This window comes from Henckelia pumila, chromosome 4 (genome assembly GCF_033568475.1).
Source record: "Henckelia pumila isolate YLH828 chromosome 4, ASM3356847v2, whole genome shotgun sequence".
NCBI classification, from domain to species: domain Eukaryota; kingdom Viridiplantae; phylum Streptophyta; class Magnoliopsida; order Lamiales; family Gesneriaceae; genus Henckelia; species Henckelia pumila.
This window is the reverse complement of record NC_133123.1, coordinates 232,971,648-232,985,119: the sequence shown is the minus strand read 5'-3', so window position 1 is coordinate 232,985,119 and position 13,472 is coordinate 232,971,648. Positions and strand designations below refer to the sequence as shown.

The 13,472-nt window shown below is 39.9% G+C and overlaps 1 protein-coding gene across 1 annotated transcript; it reads left to right on the top strand.

The window, feature by feature from the left end:
- Positions 1–6,241: 6,241 nt before the first annotated feature.
- Positions 6,242–6,844, top strand: LOC140862920 (uncharacterized). Its single transcript, XM_073265943.1, has one exon. It carries the CDS (start codon positions 6,242–6,244, stop codon positions 6,842–6,844), a length of 603 nt encoding a protein of 200 aa, XP_073122044.1.
- Positions 6,845–13,472: the final 6,628 nt, after the last annotated feature.

Below are 13,472 nucleotides of genomic sequence, written 5' to 3'. Positions count from 1 at the left end.
CAGAACCGAGATGTTGTCAGGAGTGTTGCCAACACCCCGTGACAACACCTTTTCATGCATGTGCATTTTTAGGATCTTAGGCATATTGCATTCATGCATTCATTCTGTTTTGTGATGTGTTGGATACGTTGTAACCATTGACTAGTTTTCACTCAGGATTCGTTGCAAAATATTTTACAGTTTAATTGGATTAATCGAAGGAGAGTTCTGACTAAGTCACGAAGTAGAGGAGGGACGTTCGTGTATTCTATGATCTTGTCCCAAATGAAAAGTGACTTTGCAAAATCAGAATAACAAAAGAACAAGAATGATAAGCTTGAATTGAATCAATCATCAAATTTGGTTGATAATCAGAAGCAAATGGAAAAAGCTACCTAAAGGGGTCCATTTGAAGATCGTTCCTTTAGTGTGCAGTCTACCACTTCTGCACTAAAATTGTCACCCTCTATACTGATAATGGTGGGGAGTTTCTGGCTCTCCGACCATTTCTCTCCTCCCACGATATATCTCACCTTACAAATCCCCCTCACACACCTGAACATAATGGGTATTCTGAGCGTCGACATCGTCATATTGTTGAAACTAGACTTACTCTACTTCACAAAGCTTTGCTACCATCTACCTTCTGGCCATTTGCCTTCGCCGTCGCTACCTAAACTTAATTACTTAGTTAGAACTATCACCAAATTCCCAAATTTTATTTATGCAACAAACTAATTCATCTCTCAATAGTACCCTTCACCCGAATCATTTGGCTCAACAATTCCTGAGAAAAAATGAAATCTAAATTCCTCAATAGCAATCAATCAAATCTATAAGAAAATTCTCAAAACATTCTCTCCGACCCAACATTCGCATCTAACCTATAGCAAACAATTACTAAAATCCTCAAAAACTACTGATAGATAAAAGAATGCGTAGCTCCAGAATCTAGCAACACAAACGTAGCAATACCTATAATTCTAACTTTCCCTGCACGCAAAATATTTCCCAACAAATATAGACTATTCTTCAAGAGCAACCAATTAACATATAAAGTTCAATCTTAAGCATGCTAATTTCACCAATTCATAATTCTCATCCTACACATGCATTTCTAAAACACAAGTACAACAGTCAAGAAATTTCCAATACAAATCTTAACTAAGCATCCCATTAAATGAAATTTAAGAACGTAAATTAATACTATTCGCGATAAGAGAAGTATCATGATCTGCATCCTCAGCATGCACCACAAACAAGTGCCCTGTGGTTTGCCTCGCCCTATGACAGTTCTCCAAAATTGTTCCGGATCCTCGCAATGGTAGCACCTGATTGAGCCCACCAAACACTTTCCAGAATAAGGCCTCTGACGCCGTCTGTAGAAAGGTACCCCTCCAGTGCTAGGAGCAACTGTCCCCTAATCTGCTGGCCCTGCGGCCTCTGCTGCTGCTGCTGATGTAGTCTTGGAGAATCTGATCCCTTAAACGACCCAAGATAAGACTTCTATGCTGGCTGCTGCAAGGAATGTCCTCTAGATGACTGCAGGAACTGCCTCTTATTCTGGAAGTCATCCTGCATCTACTTCCTCCCCTTCTCAGACCGGTACGCTCGATTAACCGCTACCTTGTACGTTGTCACGTCCGTTATGGAAACATCATGCTTGATGTCAGACCTCAAGAAATCAGTGAAATGTCACAGCCTCTCGTTCTCCATTGTAGTAATTGTATTACTCGTACTTCTTGTTCTTCCGATTCCTCGCTGTACAATTCCCGACTCTTTCAGTCAAATCCGTGGATAGAAAAGATGCAATAGACTGAATCACATGACGTGAATGTGCGATTTGGGTGACACGGATTGATTTGGTGGATCCCAGCGTGCCCTACGGGAAAAACGCCCCGAAAGTCCATCTCCAGGTTGGAATTTGAGCGTCTCCGTCTCTTAGACCGAGATGTGCACTGCAGGTATCAAGACAAGCTTTGTATGAGCAGGTTGAAGCTCCCGTAACTCTCAACCGATTGAAATTTATGTCACCATCGGAGCTTCCGTTGTAGCGAGGGATCGGAGCTTTCGGTGCAGAAACGGAGCTTCCGATTGTGCTCTATAAATATAGGTGCGAGGGCCTCATTTCAAAGCGCACCAGTTTCGTCTCCTTCGCCCATATGACTCTATTTTAGGGCTTTGAGTACTCTTATTTTAGAGTTGAATTAGTGAATATATTTTAGTATAGTCAGACAGTGTCTGACCTAGTTGTAGAGCAGTGCTCATGTAGAGGAGCCGTGCTCGAGGCTGTGGAGCTGCAGCAGGGGTGTGCCCCTAGTTGCGGGATAGTTGCCATCAGTGGGCTGACGACGGATGCAGTTATAACTATGATTTTCTTAAATTATGTAAGAGTATGCAATAACTTAGTTAAGGCTTTTAGAGCTTATTGAATAATGCATGAGTATTTGCATTGTAGAGTTGATGATAGGCTTGGAACCTAGAGTGAAACTGCTAGGAATTTCCTTAGAAAGGTACGTAAGTACTGACTGAGATAGCTAGCGGGTTTTGCATGCTTATATATTGCATTTGCGTGTCATATAATTATGCAGCATGTGCATATCATATTGTGTCTGTCCATTTTTTGAGATGAGCCATTTAGGGCCGCTCAGCCCTGTTCGGACGGTCGATGTCGAGTGCCCCACGACCGACGGGTTAGCGGGCACTGGCATCTGTAAGACACGGTCTATGTCCGATAGGAATGAGCAGTGTACGCAGGGTTTGATTTTCGGGTTGTACCACTCATGTCCTAGGTGCTATTACTGATCATTTGTATATAGTTATCCCAGATATGGATACCATGTCATTTGCATGCATCATATTTGTATGTTTTACCCGTGCTTTCGTATTGAGTTTAGAGCTCACGTCTAGTATTTTCTGTGTATCTGGACACCCTATTCGACGGGGCAGGTGTAGGTGCAGGACTTAGCACCGGGAGCTTGGAGTGGCCAGTGACCTTGGAGACAACAGGATTAGCTGTAGGTTTTGCTCTTAGGCTTATTTATTCGATTGAGTTGTATAATTGAATTTGTTTAATCGGTTTTATTCTATCGGTATGCTTTTATATAATTCTTCCGCAGAAATTTACTTAATGCATGCTTAATTATGCTCTTAACTCTGATTAGATAGTGGATCCGGGTAGGGTCGCTATAGAGAGGGAGAAGGAGTTGGAAAAAGAAAAGGAGAAGGGGAATGATGGGCAGGGCGGTGCACATCTAGAGGAGGAAGAAGAAAGCTCCCGTGCGGAATCTGTAAATGTCACTATGGCCGATGAATTGAAGGTGTTGAGGCAAAAAATACAAAATTTGGAGAACACGGACTCGCGGAAATATTCGCAAATCAAGAACCTTGGCTGCCCTTTCTCCCCGAAAGTAGTCAGGAAACCTTTACCAACCTATTTTAAATCTGCTAAAATCAAGGAGTATAATGGTAGTGCTGAGCCGGAGGAACATATGGCCCGGTTTGAGAACGTGGTCATGTTGCACTGCTATGGGGATCAGATCAAATGTAAAGTGTTTTTGACCACCCTGGTGGACTCCGCCCAGAGGTGGTTTGAAAATTTGGAAACTGGCAGTATCCGAGCCTTTTTTGAGTTCTGAAAGGTCTTTTTACAACACTTTAGCAGCAGAAAATGGTACAAAAGGACTACTTTTAGTCTTTTTGAGGTGAAGCAGGTGGGAGAGGAGTCCTTGAGAGCCTATATCAAGAAATTCAACAAGGTGGCCTTGGAAGTACCTGTTTGTGCTCAAGAAACCAAGGTCACTGCCTTCACTCAAGGACTCAAGAAAGGTGAGTTCTTAAGATCATTGGTGAAGAAGGCTCCGCGAAATTTTGAGGACCAATTAAAAGAGTGGGTGTCCGGTTAGCCAACTTGTGACTAAGGGCTTTTATGACTCTATGTATAAATAATCTTTGTTTAATATGGTTTACATTTATTAATGACATTTTCTTTATCTTTCTTCATATTGTTATATTGTGATATACTATTGTTGTTTTGATAAAGACCTTGAATATACTATAGTGTAAGTAAGATGAGATAGTGAATAAAAAGAGATCACTATTATGAAACACATCTTATAGTCACTGTATATTTTAAACAGTTCCTAGTCAATTGAGCCGTCCGCTAATAAGGATAAGGATCGCTCAAGATTGAGACTAGCATTTGTGATGCCAAGTACCACGTTTCATTGGTAATGAACATGGAGATGTTCAAAGCATGCAAATGGATATTCATATGATGAATGATCGAACTACCCTATTCGGACTTTCCAAGTGTTTATTATTATTTGAGTGGATAAGTCCGCGATTTTGGTTGTACACCATTAGTCCTTACTACTTGAAACATCATTGAGACTCTATATGCTAGTACTGTACTTTGACTCGTTTACCGACTCTAAGGGGTTATCAGGTGTCGGGATTGGGTACAGTTACGACACATATAGGATTCGATGCTTTGTTGTCAAGGATTCAACACACGCTTGCTTGTGTGGATATCCTATGCGATCTGAGGAGATATTAGTGTGACAAATCTCTGGCTAGAGTACTCGATGTGATTTAGGTTACTTGGTTTCCTAGTAGCACATGCGATGTCACTATTTGATCTTCAAGATGTGTTGCATAGTTATCGAATCTCGAACGACTCTCGATGTACCAATGGTTGTTGATTCGATCGGGATATATGGATGAAGGGATTGTACTGTACGATAACCAAAACTTACTGGTTCTTGCAGGCACTATCAGTGATACCTAGGAAATCATGAGGCGATGTTGCTAGACGCTCTTACCATGATTCGTTGGGTAAGTCGAAAATCGTTGTTCCGAGTCACAAGGAGTTGTGAGCCCACGGCTAGCTGTATCCCTGAACCATTGAGGGTCACACAAGTAATGGATTACTAAACCCCGTTGAGATAGTTAAATTTAAAGAGTTAAATTTAACGAAAGAGAAGTTGGACTTCTTAACTAAAGGAAGTGGAATTTCCTAAAATGACATAGGGATGGGCATTTTTGGAAATCACTGAATTCGGATTCAGAAAAATTATCTTGACTTTAAAAGGTGCATAAATGGTTTCTGTGCACATTGGTGAAATCGGTTTATCAATTGGAGTCATGATGAATTTTATATTAATTTCTATAATAACGGGCTTGGCTTGTTGGGCTAAAGTTATGGATTGTGGGCCCTAAGGAGTTAGTGCCCTAATACAATTATAACTTAATCTAGTCTAGAAATTATATATATATATGTGTATAATTTCGAAAATAAGAGATTGATTCCTCCTTGGTATTTTCGAAATACTCACATATAATTTCTAAGGGGATTTTTCGAAAATTCCTCTACTCCTTTTGAGAAAATTCGGTCCGTGATTTTTCTGAAAAGTCACTTTCTGAATTGACAGATCAAATCTGTTTATTCTCTACGATAAACATCTGATTGATTTCTAGTGCAATCAATCAGAGGGTTTTTGTTTTCTATTCGTGGACCTAATTCTGGAGATTGATCGAGCGAGTCATCGGTTCCCGGGATTTACAACAAGAGCAGATTAAATCTGTTGGAGTTCATAATCAAGCCTTAGCTTGAAGAGATAAAAATATTTAATTGTGATTTTTTATTTTTACTTGCAAGATTTTAATCGTTTGGATTTGATACCCACGATATGGAATCGTTCCATATCGAAAAATAAAATTTTTAAACTTCCGCTGCTCCGGGTATCACATCCGTGTGATCAGAGAATGCGTGTTCCAACACCAATTAGCTCGGTCGGAAAAATACATCAATATGGAGGAAACCCAGTGACAGGAAAGAGAATGAGATGGGAGGGAAGAGAACAGGGAGAAGGGAGAAGGGAGGAAGAAATGGCCCGGGAGGGGGAAGCATGATTCTCTAGGGAGACTGTCATCATATGCGCCTCAAAAGATCACTCAGGATCGAGGAGTGCACATGTTCGAAGATGAGAATCGGAAAGCACCCCAGAAGAGGCCAGGAAAGTACTTCTCTATACACCGAGTAACCACCCATGACACTAGTAAGTGTCGAAGCTCATGACGGAGTCGGAAAAGCCTATACTTGAAGAAACAATACATGTCGAAAAAAGTGTCGGGGTCTTCCTTGGGTCCCGGGGCCCACTGCTCCCAAGCCCTCCAAGCCTAGCGTTCCAGGAACTCAAGAGATCACCCCTCGACGATCCAAGAAGGAGGCAAGAGAAGGACCCTCGAGGGGGTGATTAACATGATTGCTGGAGGGTCTGCAGATGGTGATTCTAACCGTGCCCGGAAATCCTGGAGTAAAAAGGAGATCATGGGAGTTGAAGCCAAGAAGCCCGACTCCTGTCCGATCATCACTTTTGGACCCGAGGATTTGGAGGGAGTGTGTTTTTGTCATAATGATGCCCAAATTATTCAGGCTTGGGTGGTAAATTATGACATAAAAAGAGTGTTTGTAGACTCCGGGAGTTCAGTAAATGTCATTTTCCAGGAGGCGTTTGAGCAAATGGATCTGCAGGGGTGTGAGACTACCCCAGTGAAGACGGCGCTATACGGGTTTGCTGGTCATACCGTACAACCCCGAGGAGAAATCTGGTTGCCTGTTACTTTGGGGTCAGAGGGTTTGAGAAAAACTGTAATGACACTTTTCACCATAGTCGAGGCCCCGTCTTCCTACAACATATTATTAGGGAGACCGGCCTTAAATGCTTTTATGGTTGTGGCTTCTGCGTACCATCATAAAATTAAGTTCCCTGTTGGTGACAAAGTAGGGGAAGTCCAAGGAGATCAACCCTCTTCCCGACGGTGTTATGCTGACACCGTCCGGGTAGACACTAAGAGGGCTTGAGGAAAGATGAAAAGCATAAGCTGGGGTAAGGAGGAATTATTCTCGGTGGAAAAAGTAAAGGAGGAGTATAAAGAGGTAGAATTAATACCCAGGCAGTTGGGGAAGATTGCTAAGATTGATCGGGACCTGGAATCTACACTGGCTAATCAACTGAGGATGTGGTTGGTCAGGAATTTCGATGTGTTTGCTTGGTCCCCTGCAGAATTGATCAGGGTCCCTGCTCACGTAGCGGAGCATGAATTAAACATTATCTAAGGTTCTCGGACCATCAAGCAGAAAAAGAGACATTTTGGGCCTGAAAAAGATAAAGTTATCGCTGAGCAAGTCCGGGAGATTTCGGAGGCAAGTCATATCCGGGAGGTGCAATTTCGTACCTGGCTGTCAAATGTGGTGTTGGTGCCGAAGGTACAGGGAAGTGACGGATGTGTATTGATTTTCGGAACTTGAACAAAGAATGTCCCAAATATTGTTACCTTCTCCCCGGGATCAATCAATTGGTGGACTCTACATCTGGATTTGAATTGCTCTGCTTAATGGATGCTTATCAGGGTTATCATCAGATCTCCTTGGCTCAGAAAGACCAAGAAAAGGTCAGTTTATCACATCTGATGGCACATTTTGTTATGTGTTTATGACTTTTGGTTTAAAGAATGCAGGGGCCACGTACCAAGTGATGATGGACAAGGTTTTTCAAAATCAGTTGGGTAGAAATGTGGAAGTATACGTGGATGACATCCTGGTAAAGTCTCGAACCCGGGATAATTTCATCTCTGATCTAGAGAATACTTTTGACACCTTACGGAAGCACGTGGTAAAGCTTAATCCAGCCAAGTGCGTGTTTGGGGTAAAGAGTGGAAAGTTCTTGGGGTTTGTGGTAACCGAGAGAGGGATCGAAGTAAATCCAGAAAAGGTGAAGATCTTGAGGGAGATGCCTTCGCCCAAATCTATCAAGGAGGTGCAATAGTTGACCGGGAGAATCACTGCCCTGTCTAGATTCATTGCCCGGTCAGCCCATCGGAGTTATCCTTTCTTTCAGGTTTTGCGGAAAGCTCAAAAATTCGGGTGGAGTGAAGAATGTGAGCGGGCTTTCAGGAGTTAAAGGAGCATTTGGAAAATCTGCCAATTTTAGTTAAGCCAAAACCCGGGAACAGGCTGTGGGTATATCTCTCCACCACTGAGTATGTCGTAAGCACTGTAATGATCAAAGAAGAGGGAGGAGATCAAAGGTCGGTCTATTACGTGAGTCATGCCCTCAAGGGACCGAAGACCCGATATAGCGAGGTGGAAAAGATGGCTCCAGCTCTTATCCTTACTGCTCGGAAAGCTCAGGCCTTATTTTCTATCCCACCCGATCACAGTTCTAAACCACAGCCCTTTAGGCCGGGTGATGGCTCACCCCGATACCTCTGGTCGTCTGGTCAAATGAGCGGTATAATTGGGAGAATATGATGTGTAGTATTAACACAGGGCTGCAATTAAATAACAGGCCCTGTCTGATTTTTTGACTGAGGTATTTTTCTTTGGACAGGAGGAGGTATGTAGGATCTTTGTAAATAGAGCCAGTGGGTTGGAGAGAAGCGGAGTAGGAATCATTATGATCTCTCCTACCCAGGAGAAAACTAAAGTGGCAGTAAGATTACACCCTTCCAAATCCAACAATGAAGCAGAGTATGAGGCAGTGATTACCGGGTGGTTTCCAAAAACTTTTCATTCTTTTATTGTAGGGATTATTTCTAAATTTTTTCCTTTTAAATCCTTGTGATTTATTCCCTATAACCGTAGGGAGATCATTTTCTCTACAACATAGAGGAGTATGCTTATTAATACCCCTTATTTTCTTGTAGTTCTTCTGTAATGCTGTCCTATGGCACCATTCTGCCAATTTTCCTTTCAAAAAGGAGGCGCGCCTTGCTAATGTATCAAGATTTCCTGGAACGTATTCTTTTATCAGCATTTCTCTCCAGGGGCTTGGCATTTTTTCGAAAAATAGCGAATGGCTACATTTTCTTCAACTCCCGAATTCCATTTGTATTTGGTGAATACCATAATATATTTATCAAATAAACAGATATCATGTAACTCGAGGCTATACAGAGCTTGAGTATATCTTCTCTTTTTCTTTGTATCTTGATTATTGAAATAGTCTACCCCTATGAATTGTGCTTTAAAAAGGATGGTCATTCTTCCTCCAATCTCGCTAAGTGATTCTCCTGCTAAGATTGATTTCTTGGTTTCTGGCATGGAATTTTCCCAAGTTATCTTGACAGATCCCATTAGACTCATTTTCAGAAGTTTGATAAATCCTTTTTTATTGAGATCTAAAGTTCCTGCTGCTATTCTCATGGCTGATGTCCAATCATCTATGAGATCTTCTCTGTTTTTGAAGTCCAGAACATCCAGGTTTAACATAACCCCATAAGGATGTATCGGGTCTAAAACAGTTTTTCCATAAGGAGTTTGATGTATTGGTATATTACTCCTTCTTGATCTGGTTCCTGCTGGATGTAAATTTTCTCCAACATGGAACTCACTATGTGGTTCTTCTGTTTTAACCACATATCTCGGGCGATTTCCTATGGGTTGTTCACCCTCAGGGGAATTCATTTTTAGATCTACTACTTTAAAATTCGAAAAAGAATCCGCAAGATCTTGTAAATCCTCGAGATTTAATCTTTCTAAAGTAGTCATCAGATAGTGTTTTTCTCTGATACTGCCTTTATAAGATTAATCATCAATTCATCATCAGTTAAAGGTTTTTGAACCATTTTGGTTTTACCTTTATGATGTAACAGAGGTTCGGTGCCAAACGAGAGTGGTAACCTTCCTCCTGTATTTTTCTTTCTAGAACCAGAAGTATGTTCTAGATTTTTTATTTTAGTTTGAAGATCCTTTAGAGTTACAAGAATTTCTTTTTGTTTTTTAAGGATTTCTCCAATCTGCCGAGGTATTTCATACAGCTGATTACTGTAATATTGTACCGTCTTTTGAATTTCTCTAAGATCTCCGGAGAGTTTAGAGGAATCTGGTGTGATCTCTAGAAATTGAGAATTAGAAATCATATTTCTTAATCTCTTCATAGAGTATAAAAGACCTAAATCTCTTTAAGTTTTGTTGTAAAGAATCTATTTTAAATAGATTCACTTATCTATGGGATTTCATATAAATGAAATCCTTCTGGTTCAAACTCTCGTTTGAATCCATGGTTTGTTGAAAATCTCTTCCTCAACAAAGAAAAGTATGATTTAATGAATAATATAAAGTTTGAATAAAATTACCTAGGCTCTGATACCATATTTATGAGCCCAGAGGAAATATTAATTATAATTTTTAGAATAAGGGTATTATAGACAATTTTTAGTTTGAGGGACATATTAAGGAAACTATTTGTTAAATAAGGGACATAATTAGGAACGAATAAATTCTTAGTATATTTTTGGAAAGTTAGGAAACTTTAAGGACGTATTTGGATTTTATCCCAATATATTATAATCTGACTATTATCAAGATTTGATTTGTTGGAGTTGAGAGAGTTTTATTCCTACTAAAATTTGTTTCCTTATTCTTGTAGGACTCTATCTAAGAAAACCTTCTAGACTTGGATTCTAATCTATAAAGGAAGTGTTTCACGCACAAGAAAATAGAGAGCTTCAGACGTACAAACTGCAAGTGTAACCATTGAAGAATTCTGTTAAAGAATTGAGGATTCTGAAGCAAGGTAACCATCGTTGTTGCATATCCCCGTGTTGCCGTTCGTGTTGAAGACATCAGAGACAACACTGTGGAAACTGTGTTGATCGAAAATATTTTCTGTCTCTTCAATTTATGCTACGGGAGTTGCATCTAATTTCTTTTATACTATGATTGTGTTTAGGATGCAAGTTTGATTTTTCAACTTGTTGAGAAATTTAGAATTTATTGAATTTTCATAAAATCACTAGGATTATCTTTGTAAGACTGATCTTACGTTTACTAGTGATATTTAGCTCTAAGGCACCGACACGAGTTTTTATATTCTTGCAAAATTAATTACTTGTGTTTTATTTACGCTTTAAATTTCCGCTGCACTATGTTGTCTGTGGTGTCACAACACTAAGTACAACACTGTTCATTTTATATAACAAATCACATACACCATTTCTTTCATGTGATCTTCACAATATCGAAAATCAAGGATGTCAACGTACATGAGAAATGCCTAACTCATTGGTGGATTGATCGACTGAGTAAAATTAATTTACAATGTGTTTAGATATATGAATACTCGTGTTTTTTGAATGACGATCGATGAAATTCACAATTGCTACTATTCGATCGATATACATTGTAAACTTTCAATTAAGTAGTAGCTTATAAACTATATAAATAAGGTTAACCGGAATTCTCATGTTAATTGCATTGGATGCGTTTAATTTGGAGAAAGTTTCGAACTTAGATTCTAATCACGTTCACTATTGTTGCATTGAATTAAAATTATAGAAAATAAAAATTCACCTAAATTAAATTATTAAACAAATGAAGTGAATTTAAAATAACGAATTTACACGTCATTAAATTAATTGGTCCAAAGTCCACTCCAAACGCACTCTCAATAACGAAATCATACATGAATAAAAAAAAATCCTACTAATAATTTTGTTAATAACATGAACAATAATAAACTAAAAAGTATCCCTAAAATACATTCCGAAACACACTGCTTTTTCCATAAAACAACACGAAATAAACTTAACTGATCCCCTAATAAGCTTGCTTGTTTAATTTACGAGATGAATCAGTTCCCTAGCTAGCTCGAGTAAATATCTTGTGCTCTTCTTTTATTTATGTATTTATTATTATTTTTTATTTTATCTTCCATGTAGTTTCTCGATAATTTTGATGCGAGGATTTGCGACTCTTCGACGGAGTCGTAGCCGGTGGAGAAGTTGGTCAAAGAAGTTGATCCGCCGTGTCGATGGAACAAATTTAACTCCTTGGTATTTTTTAGTGATTTAGAACTTGGATTAATCTTTTTCGATCTTGACAAGAATTAAACAAATATATATATTAAGATGGATATATAATTAAAGTTGTGGTCCAATATGGAAGTTTGTAATCTTTTATCATAGTATTTCAACAATATATATATAGAGCAAGTTCACTAGCTAGCAGCCTGCATATCCATGCATGTTGTGTTATATATTTACACAGATCATCAGAAAGATTAAACAAACAATTCGTTGGTTCTAAATTCGACGATTAATAACTAATTTCAAAAGAAAACGATCTCTGCCTTGTTGAGTAGAGTAAACTCGAATCTTCCATGTTGTTCTTCCCAGCGAAGCCCGATTTTTTCGTTCGTTCTGAGTCCTCGTCTTTTAACGAAATCTTTCCTCCAACCATTGATGAGAGTGTAGCTCTTAGTTATCCACGTTTTCAGCGTAAGCCTGTGCTCCGTCTTCGTATCGACGTCGTAGAACACAAGATCCGCACCTATCTTCTTGTCGAAATCCCCAACGTGAGGCAACCCATGTTTTTCAACAGCTTTCATTCCTAGCAGAAGCCTCGACGTCCGAAGTGTACCCAGACAAGTGTCAAATGGGTTTGAACAAGTGTATCAGACGTAAGAGATTGGACGATCCGAAGAGGGATCGGACCGTTCGAACACGCATGCATGCGACGTGGATATCATGCAAGGATCGAACCGTCCAAACCAGGGATCGGATCATCCGATCGAGGTCTATAAATAGGGCCGAGGGTGGCCTCATTTGGATGCAAAATCAAACCTCTCCTTGGCCCATGTTAGCTCGTTTTTAAGAGCTTTTGGGTACTCTTATTTTAAGAGTTGAAGTAGGTACTAGTTTTTATATAACAGACAATGTCCGTAGTAGCGGCCAAGCGGCGAAGCTCTGAGGAGGTGTCCAGGAGTCGTAGTAGGGTTGTGCCCAAGCTCTGGGGTATTCGACATCAGCGGGCTGACGACGGACGAAGGTATAACTCTGGCTCCTTATAGAAAATAGGGACTATGCTATAGTTTAATTAAGATTTTTAGAGCATGATAGGTGTTCTTTGGAATGCTAGATAATGAATGGCTATATTGTATTGTAGTGTTGCATGGTAGGCTTGGAACCTAGATGAGAGCTTCTAGGATCTGCCTTAGAAAAATACGAAATTATTATTCAAGGTATCAAGATTGAGTATGCATGTATTATGTGATTGCATGTTTTACATGACTTTATCTGTATAACATGTCATGACTGCATGTTGCATACATGAGCATATTGATCTAGTATCCTTGAGATATCCATAGTAGGGTGCTCACCCTATGAGTTGTGGATGGTTGGATATGTAAGTCTTGTGTCAGGTCACCGTTATGGTTGAACACTTGTACTAGTATTAGACCACCATTATCTACTGGGTATAGGAGTCACCTCCTGATGCGACGACGCAACGTGCTATATACCCTGGGCCAGGTCTATGAGCTTGTTTCTTGACCTGAGTGTCTTGGTACCCAGTTCACTTGCATACATGCACATATAATATGGTATACTCATACTCTCGTACTGAGCGTGTTATGCTCACGTCCGCTTATTTTCTATTGTCTGGACACCCTATTCGATGTGGCAGATTGCAGGTAGTTCTTCTGAGGATG